We start from the raw sequence: 17,528 nt of genomic DNA, 5'->3' as shown, positions 1-17,528 counted from the left end.
GGGGTGCCTGGCCAGTCTAGGTGAAGGGCTGAGCGCAGTTTTCAGGCTGACTGGTGACTGAAGCTCCCAACTGCTCCTTTTTTTCTTTTTTCTTTTTTTTTATTCTGGGCCAGCTTTAGCTCTGAGGCCTCAGCTGCTGAAAACAGGTTTCTGGCCTTTGTTTACAATCTGTATTTGATACAATGTTGCGGTCTGGCTGGCCGAAGCCCCGCTGGGAACGTTGGAGTCCTCCGTCACTGAAGCAAGCAAGCCTCATGTTAGTTTCAAGCTGCCTGGCTGCCGGCCACCATCTTGGCTGACAATTAATTTGCATATCTCGCTGATTAGCCAATGAGAAAGGTAGCGGTCGTATGCCAATTACCATGTTTCTCTTTTATTAGTGTAGATTACTGGGCTTTAGGGTGCTGCTGGTGAATGCAAGAGTAAAGGTCATGGTTCCTGCCTGCAAGAGGCTTCAAATCCCCTGAAGACACAGACATGTGAGCAGACATTGCATTATAATTTGATTAACACTCAGAAGGAAGGGCAAGCAAAGTGCAGTTAGGGTAGGAGAAGGAGCCCTCAATCTGCCCTGGGGAGGAAGGAAGGCCTCCTGCAGGGATAGACTCAGGAGCAAACTATCCGAGGGCAGGCCCCAGGGTGCCTGTAAGAAAGGGCAGGGAAGGGTTTCCCAAGCCCAGGGAAGGAGCACTCGGGCTGAGGGAGGGTGGTGGTGGGAGGTAATAAACACTCACTCATCAAGCTCGGCCAGGCCAGGCCCTGCTCTAAGCATTTCACGAGTATGAGCTCATTGGATCCTCACATCAACCCAGTGAGATGACTCTCATTATTATACCCAAGTGACATATGAAGGAACTATGGCACAGAGATCTGGTAACTTGCTCAAGAGCACAGTGTTAAGGAAGGACTGGTGTCTCCGTGCATTCAGGCTGCTGTAACACAATGCCGTAGGCTGGGTGGCTGATAAGCAACAGAAATTGACTTCTCACAGTTCTGGAGACTGGGAAGCCCAAGATCAAGGTGCCAGAAGATTTGGTGTCTGGTGAGAGCCCACGTCATAAAAAGCTGTCTTCTCACTGTGGGCTCTTGTGGTGGAAGGGGAGAGGGAGCTCTCTGGGGTCTCTTATAAAAGGGACTAATCCCATTCATGGGGGCTCCACCCTCATGATCTAATCACCCCACAGAGGCCCCCACCTCCTAATGCTATCACACTGGGTGTTAGGTTTCAACATATGAATTTGGTGGGACATGAGCATTCAATCTCTAGCAATTGGAATCAGATTCACTGACTCTACAGCTCACATGCTCTTTTTTAAATATTTTCTTTATTGATTTCAGAAAGGAAGGGAGAGATGGAAACATCAATGATGAGAGAGAATCATGGATCGGCTGCCTCCTGCATGACCCCTACTAGAGATGAAGCCTGCAACCCAGGCGTGTGCCCTGACTGGAAATTATTAATAAACCAGTGATCTCTTGGTTCCTAGGTCAACATTCAACTGCTGAGCCACACCCAGCTGGGCAACACTCTTAACTATATGAAGCTAAAGCCAAATCAGGAAAAGGTTTCCTGTACCATCCATGGGAGTCGGGCTTCTGGAGACTCTGGGAAGCCAGCGAATGGTTTCACAGAAGTGAAAGGTTAAGGTCTGATTTGCATGTTAGAACCGCTACGCTGGCTGCACCAGGACGTTCGATTTTCCAGCAAAGCCATGCCGCCGATTGGGTGGAGAGAAGCCAGAGTACAGTGGATTAGGTTTTGACCTGAAACAGAGGAAGAGGACCCTTGTGCCTGGAATGCAGACTCTGATTTTAAGGCACCTGGTCATGAGGTTGGGAAGAGAATCAGGGGACTGGTAGAGGGCGTCTGGGGTCAAGTCTCAGTGGGATAATCCAGGTGAGAAATGCTGGTGCCTCAGAGGAAGTGGAGGAGGTGAGAGGTGACTCAGTCTGGCTGTATACTTTTAGGTTAGAGCTGGCAAGCCAGTGAGATGTGTGAAAACGAGGAGAGGCCCAAGGAAAGAGCCCCAGCTCAGGCCGTGCTGAGAGGTGTGAGAGGGTAGAGGGTGAGGAGGAGCAGCAAAGGAGAATGAGAAGGAGCAACCAGTGAAAGAACAAGCAAGAGGGCTGAGCCCTGAAAGTGTATTGAGGAGGAAGGGGTGACCAACTGTGCCAATGCTGTTGAAAGGTCACGTTGGAAGAGCAGTGAGTGCTGGCCATTGGGCTGAGCCATTGGAGGTCAGTGGTGACCTGGTGTATTAGTCAGCTCAAGCTGTGTAACAAAATACCACACAGACTGTGTGGCTTCAACAACAGACATGTATTTTCTCCCAGTTCCAGAGGCTGGAAGTCCAACAGCAATGTGTCATCAGGGTTGGTTTTTCCTGAGACCTCTGTCCCTGGCTTGCAGACAGCTGCCTTCTACCTGTGTCCTCCATGATCTTTTTTCCTGGGCACATGTGACCCTGCTGTCTCTCGGTGTGTCCAAATTTTCTCTTCCTATAAGGACACCCATCAAATTAGACACCCCGTCATTTTCACTTAATCACCTCTTTAAAGGCCCCATCTCCAAGCACAGTCCCATTCTGAGGGACTGGGGATTCGGGCTTAAACATAGGAATTTTGGGAGAGGAAGGACACAGGTCAGCCCATCACACCTGTCAAGAGCAGTTTCAGTGAAGCTGGGTAGGAGGAGGCTGATTGGAGGGGGTTCAGGAGAGAATGTGAGGAGAGGAGTTGGAGGCCGTGGGTACTTGCAATTCTTTCGAGAAATTCTGTGCAAGAGGATACACGTGGAGGGGGAAAGAAGGTCAAGGGAGATTTTTTGTTTTATTTTTTTAAGATGGAAGAAATAGCAGTATGGCTTATGCTGATGGAGCAATACCATGTGGAGGGAAACGTTGACAAAGCAGAATTGCTGGAGTTAGGTCCCTGAATAAGCAGGAGAAAAAGGAATCTGTTGTGCAGTCCAGGGTGTTGGCTCGCCAAGTGCACAAACAGTGCGACTACAGTGATAAAAGGGAAGGCAAAGTGTGGGGCCCTGGACGCGGGTCAATGGTTCCATTGTGGTGGGAACTTAAGGAAGCGATTTCCTCATTGCTTCTGTGTTTGCAGTCAAATGGGAAACAGAATGTGAAGCAGGAACAGGCATCCGGGAGTTGAGCGTGGGGATGGGCTAGAAACAGGTGGCAAGCCCGCTGGACAGGCGACCGGGCCCACTTGGGTTTAGTGATCAGGTGCTTCCAGTCAGACCAACCAGCATGGCAGCGTGTTTTCTCTTCTCCATACGCCCAGCTATGCGATGGAAGTGCAGGGTGGCAGAATCAAATCTCACCAGGGTTAGAGTGTCGCCACCGGGGTATGAGGAAGCTAGAGAGGGACAAGGGAGGGAAGGGTGGGTGTAGAGAGTGAATAACAGAGATTACAGAATGGATATCGTGCCCTGAACAAGGAGGACTTGGAACTGGAGACTGAGAGCAGTGAGCTCAGTTGTTGGAGCGTCATCAGGTACAACAAAGGTTGCAGGTTCGATCCCTGGTTGAGGCACGTATGGGAGGCAACAGATCGATGTTTCTCTTTCACAGAAATGTACAGCCTTGTGATGTGAGACCCCAAGCTGGGGAGTCTCTCTCCCTTCCTCTCTCTAAAAATCAATAAAAACCAAAACAAAAACATATCCTCAGGTGAGGATTAAAAAAAGAATACACATGGGATAAAAAGGGAAGGAAGGACTTGAGGGGGAGAGATGGAGGAAAGACAGGAGGACTCATGGTTTGTAGGTCCTGGTGAGGTCAGGCAGCACCCGATTCAGAGTTCGTGAGGAAGAGCAGCAGAACAGGGCCTATAATATGGGACTTTGAAATCGGGATTAAGAAAGAGTCCCGATGATTTTAGGTCATTTTAAGCAAAGCCAATGGAAATGTAATGTGAACCCCACGTGAAATTTTAGATGTTCTAGTAGCTGTGTAAAAAGGTAAACAGGCACAGATGAAACTAATTTAAAGACAGTAAGACATTTTATTTAACCTAATATATCCAAAATATTATCTTTTTGATATGTAATCATTATAAAAAAATAATGGAGGTATTTATATCTTTTATTCTCATGCTGAGCCTTCAAAATCCAGTGTGTATTTTGCATCTGGAGCCCATCTCGTTTTGGGCCACATTTCAAGTGTGTCAGGGTGGAGGCAAAACCAGGAGAGGAGAGGGGGGCAGGAGGACTTGGAACTGGAGACTGAGAGCAGTGAGCCCAGAGAGGGGGAGGGGAGCTGATGTCCCTTAGCAACGAGGAGAAATGTACAGTCTTGTGATGTGAGACCCTAAGCTGGGGAGTTTTAGGGAGAAGAGAGAAAGTTCTGAAAGTAACAATGAGAAGCAAAACACACACACACACACACACACACACACAAATATCAACAACAACAAAAAACCACACCCACCTTCTACATCCTTAGGCTGGTGGTATTGGTGTGTGAGTGAAAAACCCATGCTTGGGACCACAAAGGAGCAGGTTTCAGTTAGAATAAGGAAGTAAAAGAAAGGTTCCGCTCAGAGGTTGAAGAAATCAGGGATTTTGCCGAAGACTGCCTGGGAGGTCGAGGGGCCACCGTGGGGAGGTTTCAGCAGTCGGGGAGGGCGATGGGGGTCAAAGGAGGATACACAGGCTATGTGGGGCTTAGAGTGGGCGGTGAGGAATCCTGGGGCTTCTAGGGACTGATGTAAGCCAGGCTGAGGGCTCAGTGGGGTGCTCGGGCTGATCTCGGGGCAGAGCCTGATGGTGAGGCTGAGTTTGTGATAGGGGATCTTGTGAGAAGATACGAAGTCCCAGGGATCCCCACTCCCTCCCGACAGTGGTATGTGGGCCCGGGAGCCGGGGAGGGGGGTGTCTTACAGCACCAGGAGCTCTGGAGCTCACTTCGGCTCTTGTGAGGCAAGGAGGCCAGCGGAGGTGGTGGGAGGAGGGGCTGGGCCCATTAGAAGTGGTTAAACAGAAGCGATAATAATACATGGCTCCCCTTAATTGAGCTGTGGCCAGAGTGACTCAGTGGTTGAGCATCAGCCTATGAACCAGGAGGTCACGGTTTGATTCCCAGTCAGGGCAAATGCCAGGTTGCAGGCTTGATCCCTAGTAGGGGGCGTGCAGGAGGCAGCTGGTCAATGATTCTCCCTCATCATTGATGTTTCTATCTCTCCCTCTCCCTTCCGCTCTCTGATATCAATAAAAATATACATTAAACAAAATTGACAGCAAGCACTGTGCTAAGCATTTCAATAAAATTTCCCTATTAAACCTCATTATATATTAGGGGCGGGGCCGGCCAGGGGGAGAAGCCACGGGAGGTTGGCCAGCTGGCCCTGCCCCCAATCTGGGTGGGGGGGCCGATAAGAGGCCGGGCCACGCGGGGGAGGGGCCGAAGGCAGTTGGGGCCGCAGCGTGCATCATAGCTACCAGTGGTTCTGGTCGTTCCGGTCGTTCTGTCATTCTGGTCGCTTGGCTTTTATAGATTGTGCCCAGGTTGTCCATGAGAAGGTGAAGTCTTAGGTGAAGTAAATGGCCCACGTTCACCCCGCTAGTCAGAGGCAGAGCCTGGATTCAAAGCCACAGCTGCCTGATCCTTAAACCCCACCCCTCCGCACAGCTCTCACCTGTTCCTCGGTGCCAGGCCTGGAGTCCCTGGTGACCTTGAGGGGCTATGAGAACGGATTCTAGGAGCTTAGAGTTTCAGGGGTAGAGACATTCTGGTGGATGATAAAGCTAGGGTGGGGCCACGGGAATAAATGACTGAAAGGCAGGGGCAGATGGAATGAATTATTCTGAGGTGCCGCTGGCAGGAAATAGCTATAAACACAGCTAGGTTTGGGGAGGAGCGCAATGACAGGGTCTAACATGGCTCCTGGGAGAAGCTGGCAACACTAACCTCAAGGCAGAGAAATGCTCTACCCATCCCAGCGACCCTGCCACCACCACCACCTCCTGGGGCTCTGGCCTCAAGTCTAATGTCCATACGCAGCGTTCAGCTCTTGTGAGGCCAGGAGGCCAGCGAAGGTGGTGGGAGGGGTGGTTGGGTCCATTAGAAGTGATAATAATAGAAGTGATGCCAATACATGGCTCCCCTTCATTGAGGTCGTAGTGCAGTGCCTGCTGGCCTGGCTCCCCACCCCACACACCTGGTTGCTGGTGACCAGGAAAACCCAGCCACAGAGCTGAGGTGCCCATGATGGTGCCAGCCTTCTGCACAGTGTCCTAAAGCCTGCCCACTCCCGGCGCCATCTCTCTTCCTGCTGTCTGGCTTGAGACGCAGTGCAAGTCAGGATAACCCAAGGGGTTTATGGCAGGCAGATCTTTAGAAAGTCCTGTTAGGATGGTTACTCGCCTTATCGTGGTGATCACATTGTAAGGCATATAGATCTAAAATCATTATGTTGTACACCTGAAGCTAATAGGTATATCAGCTGCACTTTAATAAAATAAATAAATTACTCCCCTTGGGGGCTGCAGGGAGGGGGCTGAGAGGTAGAGCTTCTATCCTCTACAGATGTCCTTGGGCGGGCGGGGCGGCAGCGGGGGGAGGGAGAAGGGGGAGCACAGGGAATCTGACTGATGGGGGAGGGACTAGGAAGATAGGACCTGCTGGAAACTTGAAGGGGGCAGACGGCAGCAATCAGGTCAGGAGCATCAGATTGAAGAGGTCTAATGAGGACAAGGGGAAACTGAGGACACGCTTCCCCCATGGAAGCCACACCTTCCCATTCGAAGGTTTAGGCCGGCTCTCCCCGTATGCTGCTTGATAGACAATTCACTCTTAAAAGTGTCTCTGTTTGAAAGTGATCTCAGAGTTTGTCCTTGAATAAAAATGAGCTTGATGTGTCCCCTCCCCGGGGAGTTTTATGTCAGCATCTTGTTCTCCAGTGTCTTTAAGGCCTCGGTATACTCGCCCAACAGTAGGAATTCATCCCCAACCCTGACCTCTATTAAAAAGGAAATGTAATGCCATAAGTATTCTAAGCATTCCTGGGGTGTCAGGGGAGTTGCCTTAAGCATGTAGATTTATGTTGGGGTCATCACCGGGAGGGTGTTTACAGGCTCAAGGTGAGAGGGGGCCGTCTTGCCAGTGGGTGGCGCCGAGGAGACCCTGCCTGCTTCGGGGACTCAGGGGGACAGCCTCAGGGACCCTTGGCTTGCTGGGTGTGCCCTTCTCCCACCTTCTGCGAATGGCCCTCCTACAAAATCCGCGTTTAGTTATTAGCCTCCTTTACTTACAAACAGCCAACAGGTGTTAATTGAGCATCTGCTACATGCCAGGACCTGTGGGATCCAGAGAGGAGTCCCAGACCCTGCCTTCTGGGGGCTGACTCTCAACAAATCTGTATTCTTGTTGATGTATGGGTGCAGTTCTATTCACAGTATTAGCTAGGCCATCATTGCCGTCATTTCTCAACAAAGCTCCATACATGGTAACTGTTGGTGCCAGGCCTTACCAGGTGACAGGGGCCCATCGTCTTCCGTTAGATCCACTGAAAGCCCTTCTGCGGCTCAGTCTGCTCTGCCTCCTGTGCAGAGGCCACCACGCAGGAGGCTTCTGAGCCTGCAGGCTTCAGGGGCACTTTCAGTTTATTCCCATACCATTGGCACAAGCCGGGATCTTATACGCCCTGTCTTCAAAACCGGATACTCAGACGGCCCTTCCAACTCAGTTGGTGGTAGAAGTTGGGGGAATAAGGCAGGGGGTATCCATTCCTGCCCCGAGGATAGACCAATTCATCAACCCAGGCGCACGGGGAGGTGGCGAGGAGGTGGCACCAGAGAGTTTTTTTTGAGTGGGGTCTAAAAATGAAAATAGCTGAGCCCTGGCTGCCACACGGCAAACACGTCTCTGGATGATTTATTTCCTCTAACAAGGGGCCAGGAGAGCAATTGGGAGTCTTTTTCAGAGGGATCCAGGGCCACTCTGCAGGAGGAGGGTCCTTGGTCCTGAATTTAGGCAGAACCCTTAGCCTGCTGCTTGCTGTCCGGGTCCCTCTGCATGAAGACAGCATTTCTTCCGATTCATGCACTGCCCGTGTTGGGCAGGTGTGGGCATCTCCTCCAGCCCCAGGGCCCACTTCTTCTTCCTGGGGACTCCCTGGCTCCTCCCCTCCTTCCAGGGGGCAGCGATGGGCCAGCTCACCTTGAGTGCCTTCATCTCCCCTCCCACCGGGCTGTCTCTCCACCCCTCAGCCCCAGCTGCACCGTAACCTGCAGGCCACCCAGAGTCCCTTCTCCTCCTCTTTCCTCGCAGAAAATAAGCCCACAAGCCCTTGATTGTTTTCAAATGTTTTTTATGCAGAGTAACTTGGGAAATCAATAGGGGTTGAGAAAAATAGCAAATATTACAGGGAAGTTACAAAATTGCAAGATGTCTCTAGAAGGACCAGGAGAAACTGTTCTAGGTCATCATAACATCTGAAATGAATGACTTCTGGCCATCTCGCCTTCCGTCCCCTCCCCCTTTCTTAGAACTGGATGTGGAAAGCTCAGACTCATTCAGTCTTGCAGGAGACTGTGGTCTCCTTCGTCGGGTGCCCTCACCGGGAATGTCTGCCTGGAAGACTCAGGTCTAGGGTCCAGCAAGGCAGAGACGCCTGGTGTGCGAAGTACCCCAGTGGGCGGTTCGGGACACTCCCACATTCAGTTGGGATGAAACTGCAAGTGGGTGGCGGTCCCTGTCTCACTCCCTCCTCTTTATTGAGGGAAAGTAAACAGAGGTCCCCATTAAAACCAGAAGGGAGGGCAGCCTGGACAGGCAGAGGTTATTTGGGGCTGCGTTGTTACAAGGGACAATGTGAGGGTGAGTAACCAGAGCGAGGGTGATGAAGTCAGCCTTCAGGGTTTTAAGAAGATTCTTGGAGGAGAGGAGCTCTGTGGTCCCTTCCAGACCTAAGACCTTATCTCCACCTGCTGTTTACCAGCTGTGGAATCACAGAGAACAAAAAGAAAATGACTGTTTGTCCTCGGCAAAACTCAATTAGGTGACAACTGAATCACTGCATCCTGTTTTCTAAGTTGTATAGACTCAGGTTCATTGGAAATAAGCAAATACCCACTCAGATAGTTTGTGAGTTGGTGGTTGTTTTTCTAATGGGAGAGGGGAAAAAATTCGAACAGATTAAGAACGTGAAAAGTTAGTTTGTCAAGGAAGGGCTAAATTCACGAAGGGGATCGCTCCTGGTCTCGCAGTCCGTGTGGGACAGAGGCAGGCTTCGAATCTACCTGCACAGAGCCCCAGACCCGTGCTCATCCCGCTGTGGGTGTGACAGGGAAACCAGGACCCGGAGTTTCTGAGGCTCCCACATTAGTGTGGCATTGACATTGGGGGGTGGGCATCCCCTGACTCACCCCCAGCTCAACTGTCTAGGGCAGAGTGGTTTTCAGATGAACTTTCCTTTTCTGGTCTTCAATCCTTGCTCCCAGGCACCTCCCCACCCTCCGCAGACAATATTTGAGCAAAAGCTCTTTAGGGAGTACTCTCTTTCCCGTGATTAAAAGGAACCCTTTGCAATGTTAGCCTCTGGGGATCATAAAATAGTTTGAGACAAGCCCATTTTGAATGTACCTTATTAAAAAGAAATCAACATTTAAAAAAAAATAAACCAAGCTCTGATAGCAAGACGTTTCATTGATTTTTCCAAGAATGTGTCTTCACATGCTCTTTTGATATGACAAATGCCTCACTCCACAAACTGTGTACCTCTGTGCCATGGAAGTGTGACTTCACCATTGAATCAACATCAGAACGTCCAGGGGTGGGGCTCGGGCCTCAGGATGTCTAAGAAGTTCCAATGTATGACGATGCTATGCAGCCAGGATGAAAGTGTGGCTCCAGTCCCAGTGGCTTGCTCCCACGGCTTACCTACCTATTTGGGCACGCAGTGGCAATCCGAAGTCATGGGTGAGCAAGCCAAGCCAAGATTGTGTTTATTTTTTTCAGACCAACATTTTGCACCAAAAAAAAAAAAGAGGTGTTTACAGCCAACAAAAATGTGTCAACTATTTGCGTAAGACAAATGTAAGAGATGATCTTTGCAGCAAAAACAAATGCCTTACACATGTCTTTGTTCCTGCAAAGAACGTTATTGCGGTTCTGCTGTGTGCTGGTTGATGGGGTGAGAGAGATCAGTGGGACACACCCTGCCCCAGGGGACCTGTCAGACACGTGGGGCAGATGGAGATGCCCATAGACACTTGTGAGTAATGAAGGTACGGCCAGAGGTGTATACAGGTCCTGACATGGTTCTTTCTGTGAGACTTAAACCTACCTTCTACATATTCTAAATCTTGAACATCTAAAAAGTTTGGTTTTGCTCCCCTATAAATAAAATCTCCTTGGAGCACATCAACTTTTTTCTTGCAAGTTGTCATTGAGCTGTGATTTCATGACTTTCCCAAAGTCCAGCGTTTGGCAAATGTTTCTCACTACATACAATACAGTGCTACTCAAGAGGAGGTGAAGTGACGCATGGGTGTAAATTTGTTATTTTAGTGGTTAGGTATTTATGTTCATGTGTAATAGGAAGATGCTGTTTCCACTTACGATGATGCTATCAAGTTGCCGTCCCAAATAAATTCAAGTTTTAAAAATGTGGAGCGACAAAGGCCATCATAGCCCGGGGAGGTGAAGCTCTGTTACAACCACGCAGGCCAGATGCAGATGGGTGCCTGGAGGCGGGAGCTCCATCTCACTGACAGCTTCCCACCCACCAGGAAGCATGCGCTCCCCGCTGAGATAAACATCATCGCCCAGCCTGGCACTGGGGCCTTGTTCTGCAAGTCATTTTGCTTTTTTTTTTTTTAGTTTCCATTTACTCGCTTGGAGCCTCTGATGTATCCTCTCCAGGCCTCTCGAGCCCCCTTCCCTTGGCTTTCTGATCTCCTGCGATGCCACCCTCATCCCTGGAGGGCGCCGCAAGATGGACAAGCCTCTCCCTTGACTCCCCTACGTCTTGGTGGAGTTTGTCTTTGTTTCTGTTTTGTCTTGTTGTGGCATTTTCTCCCTCAATCTGGTCTTGTGTGTGACCGTGTCTACAAACAACTATGTTTAATAGCTAGCAGCCTTGTTTGGTATTTTCTCCAGAACTTATCCCACATGGAGGAAGATAGTTTTCTTCTTAAAGTCACAGTTTTCCAATAGATAGCTGCACACCAGGTGAGAAAGCTAGTGGATTGCTCAGCCCATTGACAAAGGCCTGTCCTTCAAAGCCCTGCTGAGCCGCTGCATCCTCTCTGCAGGCTCTGGGCCATTCACACCCGTCTAATAGTTACCTGTTCGCATGTCTTCTAACCCTCAGCTGTGAGCACCCAAAGGGCAGTGGCCATATTTTAATTGCTTGTTCCACAAACATTTCCTGAGTGCCTACTACATGCTAGGCACTATCTGGGCACTGGGAATTTTCAAATGAGCAAAGTTTCTCCTGCATGTGGCTTGTTATCTTTGTGTTTCCTAATGTCTAACATAAGTGTATTAGTTAGCAATTGCTGAATAACAAATTACCCCAAAACCAAGCAGCTTAAAACAGCAAAAATTTATTGTCTTACCCAGTTTCTGAGGAATCCACAGGTGTGCAAGGAAAGTCACGATTGTGTTTATTTTTTTACATCAAAATTTTGCTCAGAAATATATCCTATATAATTAAAGCCTAATATGCTAAGTGTCCAACCTTCATTTGACTATTCAACTGGTCACTATGATGCTCACTGACCACCAGGGGGCAGATGCTCCAACTGGTAGGTTAGTTTGCTGCTGGGGTCCAGCTGGTCGGGACTGGGTGAGACGGGCCCGACACGCCCTGGAGCCCTCCCACAGTCCCTCCCTGGCCCTGACTGGCCCCGATCAGGACTGGGCGAGGCTGGCCAGACACACCCTGAAGCCAACCTCCCATGATCCCTCCCCAGCTGGCCAATCTCCTGCAGTCCCTCCCCAGCCTCTAAAATATTTCTTCTAAATAATTTCCTTTCAATGTGCATGAATCCATGCACCGGGCCTCTAGTTTATATATAATACAATCTGGCAGGAGTCTGGGAGCAGCTTAGGCAGGTAATTCTGGCTCAGCATCTCTCATGAGACTGCTGTCAAGAGCTCAGCCAGGGTGGAGTCATCCGAAGGCCTGGTTTGGCAGCAGTGTCTGCTTCCAGGCTCACTCACATGGCTGTTGGCTGAAGGCCTCAGTTCCTTATCATGTAGCCTCTCCTCAGGGTGTTCATAACATCGCAGCTGGCTTCCCTCCAAAGAATTGTTCCAAGAAAGAGAAAGAATAAGTAAAAAAGAAGTTGCTGTGTCTTTTGTCTAACCTCAGAAGTGACACACCATCCCTTCTAGCATCGTCCATTGGTCACACAAACCAGTCCTGGTGCAATGCAGAAGAAGATGACACAAGGGGTCAGGGTCCATCCAGAGCCCTTGAAGGCTGCCTTCTACTGTAGGGCAATAGGTGGTGGGTGTTCAATAAATGCTTGTTATAGTATTACCCCAAACAAGCCAGAGGTCAAAACCTCTACTTTTTAAAAAAAAAAAAATAGACTTTATTTTTAAAGCAGATTTGGGTTTACATCAAAATTAGTGGAGAGGAAGTTCCCATATACCCCACGCCCTCACACACGCACAGCCTCCCCCACTATCAGCATCTTTCAACACAGTGGTTACAATTTATGAACCTGCATTGACACGTCATTATCATCCAAAGTCCATCGTTTACATAAGGGTTCACTCATGGTGTCGTACATTCTATGGGTTTGGACAAATGTACAAGGACATGTCTGCATTATTAGAGTCTCATACAGAATAGCTTCACTGGACTAGACGTCCCCTGTCCTCCACCTGTTCATCCTTTCCTGCTCCCAGACCCTGGCAACCACTCTCTTATTACTGTCACCATAGTTTTGCCTTTTCCAGAATGTCATATAGCTGGACTCAAACACTATCTGGCCTTTTCAGATTGGCTTCTTTTACTTAGTATTAGGCATTTCGGGTTCCTCGATGTTTTGTCACAGCTTGATGGCTCATTCCTTTTACTTTTTTTTTTTTTTTTTAACAAATAAGTGAGTATGCTTTTTGCCCTGGTTTTACCGATGGTATCATTACGGAGTGTTTTTAATCTTCCACTCAGCTTAAATAATTTGAATGGTTTACCAGCTAACATGCTGCCTGCCATGTTAAATTAGAAAGTCAATACATGTGTTTTGGGCAGACTTAGTAGCTTGTCTTTCCCATACAGTCATATTCTCTAGCCATCTTGCCAGAACCCTTCATGTTCTGCTTGTCTAACGATTTGTGGAAAATCTCTATTTGAAACCCTAATTATGTTTTATTTAAAATGGATTTTTGTTTAATAGACAAAGTAATCGAGTCTTGCTAAAAGAAAGAAGCGCTCTCAGAGGAAGGTCTCAGTGGTGTGTGTTAGTTGACGAAGGGACCTGTCACCAGAGGGTGCTTTCTATTAAATTAAAGCCTCAGGTAGAGGGGAAGGGAAGTCCTGTGTTTTGATGGGAATGAAATGGAGCCAGGCCATTGCAGTCTGCCCCCCTCTGACAGTGAGCTGGCAACACATGCAGAGGACAAAGGCAAGGTTCAAGTAGCAGCACTGTCTGCGGTGTGATTTTCCTCTTCCTGTTCTGGCAGACTTTAAATAAAAGGGTGGTGTTCTAATGAGTGGGTATTAAAGAAAAAGAAGAGTCCTTGCCCTTGTGACTGATTGGATTAGGAAAATGTTTTCATTCCTAGAGGAATGAAGAGGGCCTTAGTTTTTGGTGAAAAATTTCAAGCTGAGTGGCGATTAGCACTAATCTGACACTTTACAAGCTGTGAATGTATATTGTTTGCACTTAACCCTTAACTGTATTAACATTCAGTTTACTGGGCTGACTGTCTCAAATTCAGGCAAATTAGAGTGCCTTTTGCCTCAGTAAAAATATTGCATGTAAAAAAATACATCAACTTTTTTTTTAGAAAGAGAAAATAACTTCTTATTATAATGAACCAGAAAAACAAGATTCTACTGTAACTGAAACAATTAACAGAATATAGTTTAACTTAATTAAACCTCCAAAGGAAATAAGAAGAGGTCAAAGAAAGCAAATGAGTGGAGAAGCCCACAGAGGTTGGGATAAGTATACGAATAATACATTTCAGCTTGGGTATCTTCCGACCCATCCCAGCAGTTCTCTGCCATCATTCTATTCATCATCTAAAGAGGAAGCTGGGCTTAGAGCAGGAGAGCAGGGCCAGCCTTCATGATAACTCATCCTATATAATAAAAGCCTAATATGCTAAGTGTCCTATTCGTTTGACCGGTCACTATGATGTGCACTGACCAACAGGGGATAGATGCTCTGACCAGTAGGTTAGCTTGCTGCTGGGGTCTGGCCGATGGGGACTGGGCGAGACAGCCTGGACACACCTTGGAGCCCTCCCATGGTCCCTTCCCCAGCCCCATGCACCAGAGGGGTCCCTTGGCCTGGCCTGCACTCTCACGATCTGGCAGCCCTGGGGGGATTTTGGAGAGCTGGTTTCAGCCTGATCCCACAGGCCTCCAGTATTTGTATAATATTCAATGCTATGCCCACCATTCTGACTCTCAAAGGAAGCAGACTTTAATATGTTGCAACCAGACAGCCAGCAACTCTCACAAGAAACAAACAAACAAAAAAAACAGAGAATGAAATGATACAAGAAGCCTACATATTTAGGAGCGAAATGGGTTATGGATCCTAGTGCATGAAAAGGGATGAAAAATTCTGGGAAAGAAGATTTAGGGAGAGTTAGAAAGTTGTATGCACTCTGTGCGAGTCTTAGTGGAAAATCAGGTTAACTTTTCAAAAACTGCCAATATTTAAGGGTTGATGAGAATTTGTATTGCTTGACAACTGGCTCCAAATTGTACCCAATGCTTTATGGAAACATTATGCGATCATTTTCTACATAGCTGTTTTAACAGCAGTGTTTTCAATAAAATGGGTTAAATGAATGAGAAAATGTTCCTCACCTAACAATACCTCTGGTGAGACAGGGCCCCAAATTAGTACCACCATTTCCCCTCATGGTCACCAAACCCCCTGAAGGCCACAGAATGCTAAGATGTAATAAGTAGTCCCCACATACCGCCCTTGCAAACCCAGAGTTACCAGGGAATTATAAACATCACACCACCTTTTAAAACATCTTCTGAATATCAATTATTTCAGCATCTGGTTGTCAACCTTTCTCTGCTCCACACCGTCCTCCGGGTGCTAACTTTGAGAATAAGCATAAGAGGGCGTGCATATTTTGAAAAACGCCCTCCAGTGCTTCTTACGTGCCCTGCTGGGGACCAAGGTGGCTGAGCATCCCTTCCTTCCCACTGTCAGTTGAAAGTTAGCGGGAGAAGGTTACTGAGCGTCCTGGCCTCTGCATGGCCGTCACAGAAGTGACTCAAAGGACAAGTCCAGCTGGAACATGACCGGAAGTCAGAGCACCTGGGTCTCTGTATACCGCTAATATTTGACATCCTCTATTTGTATTATTTAAGGGGTTGGACTAGATTCCCAAGGTCCAGTAGAGCGCTGATACGTTGCTGTTCCATTTGGGCCAGAAGCTGGTGAGCCTTGTGTAGTTTCACAGAATGAAGTTAGTATGTTTTCCTGTAAATCTAAACTCAAGGTTGCAAACCAGTGGTCAGATCCAGCATGCTAATGTGTTTGGTTTATACTCCCTAGCGTTTTATACTTTTTGTCTTATTTGTTGTTGTTTTAAATGAGCTGTTCACACTTAAAAAACAGGGTGATTTCTCTAAATGACTTCTGGCTTGTCTTGAAAAATCTGGCAGCAGCCAGCCTTCATTCTTACACCGAAACCTCTTCCAGACCAGGCATGCGCTGTCGGATTCCCCAGGCCCACCTGGCCTACTTGGCTCCTTTCCATCCCTTCCCGGCCACTGTCGAAGTTGAGGTTTGCAACCAACCCCTGTTTTAAATTCTCTCCATATTCTCCAGATCACATGGGACAATGATGTCACATAAAGGACACGTATTCCAGCTATTGGAGCTTTCTCTGCTGCTTAGTCTGGCTCTAGGAGGTGGGATTGTGTGGGCACGTGAGCAGTGGACATGCCTATCTGGCTGGTTCAAGAGCTCAGGGAGTGGCCCTATGATTTCACTTATATGTGGAATCTAAAGGAGAAAATAAGGGAACAAACCAAATGGAAACAGGCTCATAGATACAGAGCACTGACTGATGCTCACCGGAGAGGAGGGGCGTTGAAGGACTGGGTGAAAAAGGTGAAGGGATTAAGAAATACAAGTTGGTAGTTACAAAATAGGCATGGGGATATGAAGTGCAGCATAGGATATAGTCAATAATATTGTCATAACTATATATCGTGCCAAGTGGGAATATGAGGGGAGCATTATGTGAAGTGCATGATTGACCACTACGATGCACACCTGCAACTAATACAAAATAATATTGAATGTAGGCTGTAATGAAAAAAAACACCATTTTATAAGAACACAGCAATAATATTGAATGTAGGCTGTAATGAAAAAAAAAACACACCATTTTATAAGAGCACAGGGGGTGGGAGGAGAGCTAGAAGCTGAAAGCTTGTCATGGTTCTGCAAAGCTCCTCATGGTTACAGCTGCATTGCAGATGTGTGAGGCTTCTCCACGTCAACATCTGCGCGCACCACAGAGCGATGAGACCAAGAGAGAAAAAGCTTATGAGGTTTTCAAGTGTCTTTTTCCTCTTCCTCCTCTCCTTGCCCTGATTCTTTAGGTCCATGCCACAAGCGACGGACAGGTGGCTGCTGCACCCAGCTGGGCTCCCTGTCGGCCCTGAAGCACGCTGTCCTCGGGCTCTACCTGCTGGTCTTCCTGATTCTCGTGGGCATCTTCATCTTAGCCGGTAAGAGCACCCTTACTGTCCTGGCCTTTAAGGATGTGGAAGGAGCGATGTAGGAAGTGAGAGAGATAGGAACTGGAGAGCTGGAGCCTCCGCTCTTTGTTCCCACAGTTGTGAGCCTACACACTGCCCTTCTCACCGTGGCAACCGTGAAGGGGAAGCTGGCCCCACTGCTAGCCGCGTTGCCTGCTTCATTTGGGATGAGCTGTTGGCAGGGGCTGCGTGAGCTTGGGAAAGCTCTGAGCCCAGGAACAGAGACCTGGTTGCTCCGAGCGTCTTCTGACTTCCCCTGCATCGTCGTGTGACATTGTGCCTTATACCGGGCCTCTCTGGGCTCTGGACTGTGGTTCGCACAGGACAGGCTGGGCCCCTTGTCCTGGGTGTGATGAACAGTCATGAGAGACTTTGCTGTTGAGCCTACTCAGGGTCATGGTCAGCCTGCTGCCCTTTTGCTATTCATGGGGGTGGGATGGGTTTGCCCCCATTCAGTTGGACTCTTCTCCCAGTTCCTGTCTGCGGGACAGGCTGGTGGTGATGGGCTGAAGTCTGGAGCACATTCTCTAGTCAGGAAGGAGCAGAGCATGGACGTAGGAAGGGATCGGATGGAGGACCCCATA

General features: G+C 48.4%; 1 protein-coding gene across 1 annotated transcript in view; it reads left to right on the top strand.

Moving 5' to 3' along the window:
• Window positions 1–16,914, top strand: part of LOC102762306 (scavenger receptor class A member 5-like) — a gene marked incomplete at its 3' end in the record, with an annotated part of 31,721 nt that extends 14,807 nt beyond the window's left edge. Inside the window, exon 3 of the mRNA XM_015571147.1 lies at window positions 16,786–16,914. Within this exon, the coding sequence (XP_015426633.1) occupies window positions 16,786–16,914 (129 nt within the window). The remainder of the gene's footprint in view (window positions 1–16,785) is intronic.
• Window positions 16,915–17,528: the final 614 nt, after the last annotated feature.

Source organism: Myotis davidii, unplaced genomic scaffold, assembly GCF_000327345.1.
Source record: "Myotis davidii unplaced genomic scaffold, ASM32734v1 scaffold524, whole genome shotgun sequence".
NCBI lineage: Eukaryota > Metazoa > Chordata > Mammalia > Chiroptera > Vespertilionidae > Myotis > Myotis davidii.
This window is presented reverse-complemented; position numbering and strand designations above follow the sequence as displayed.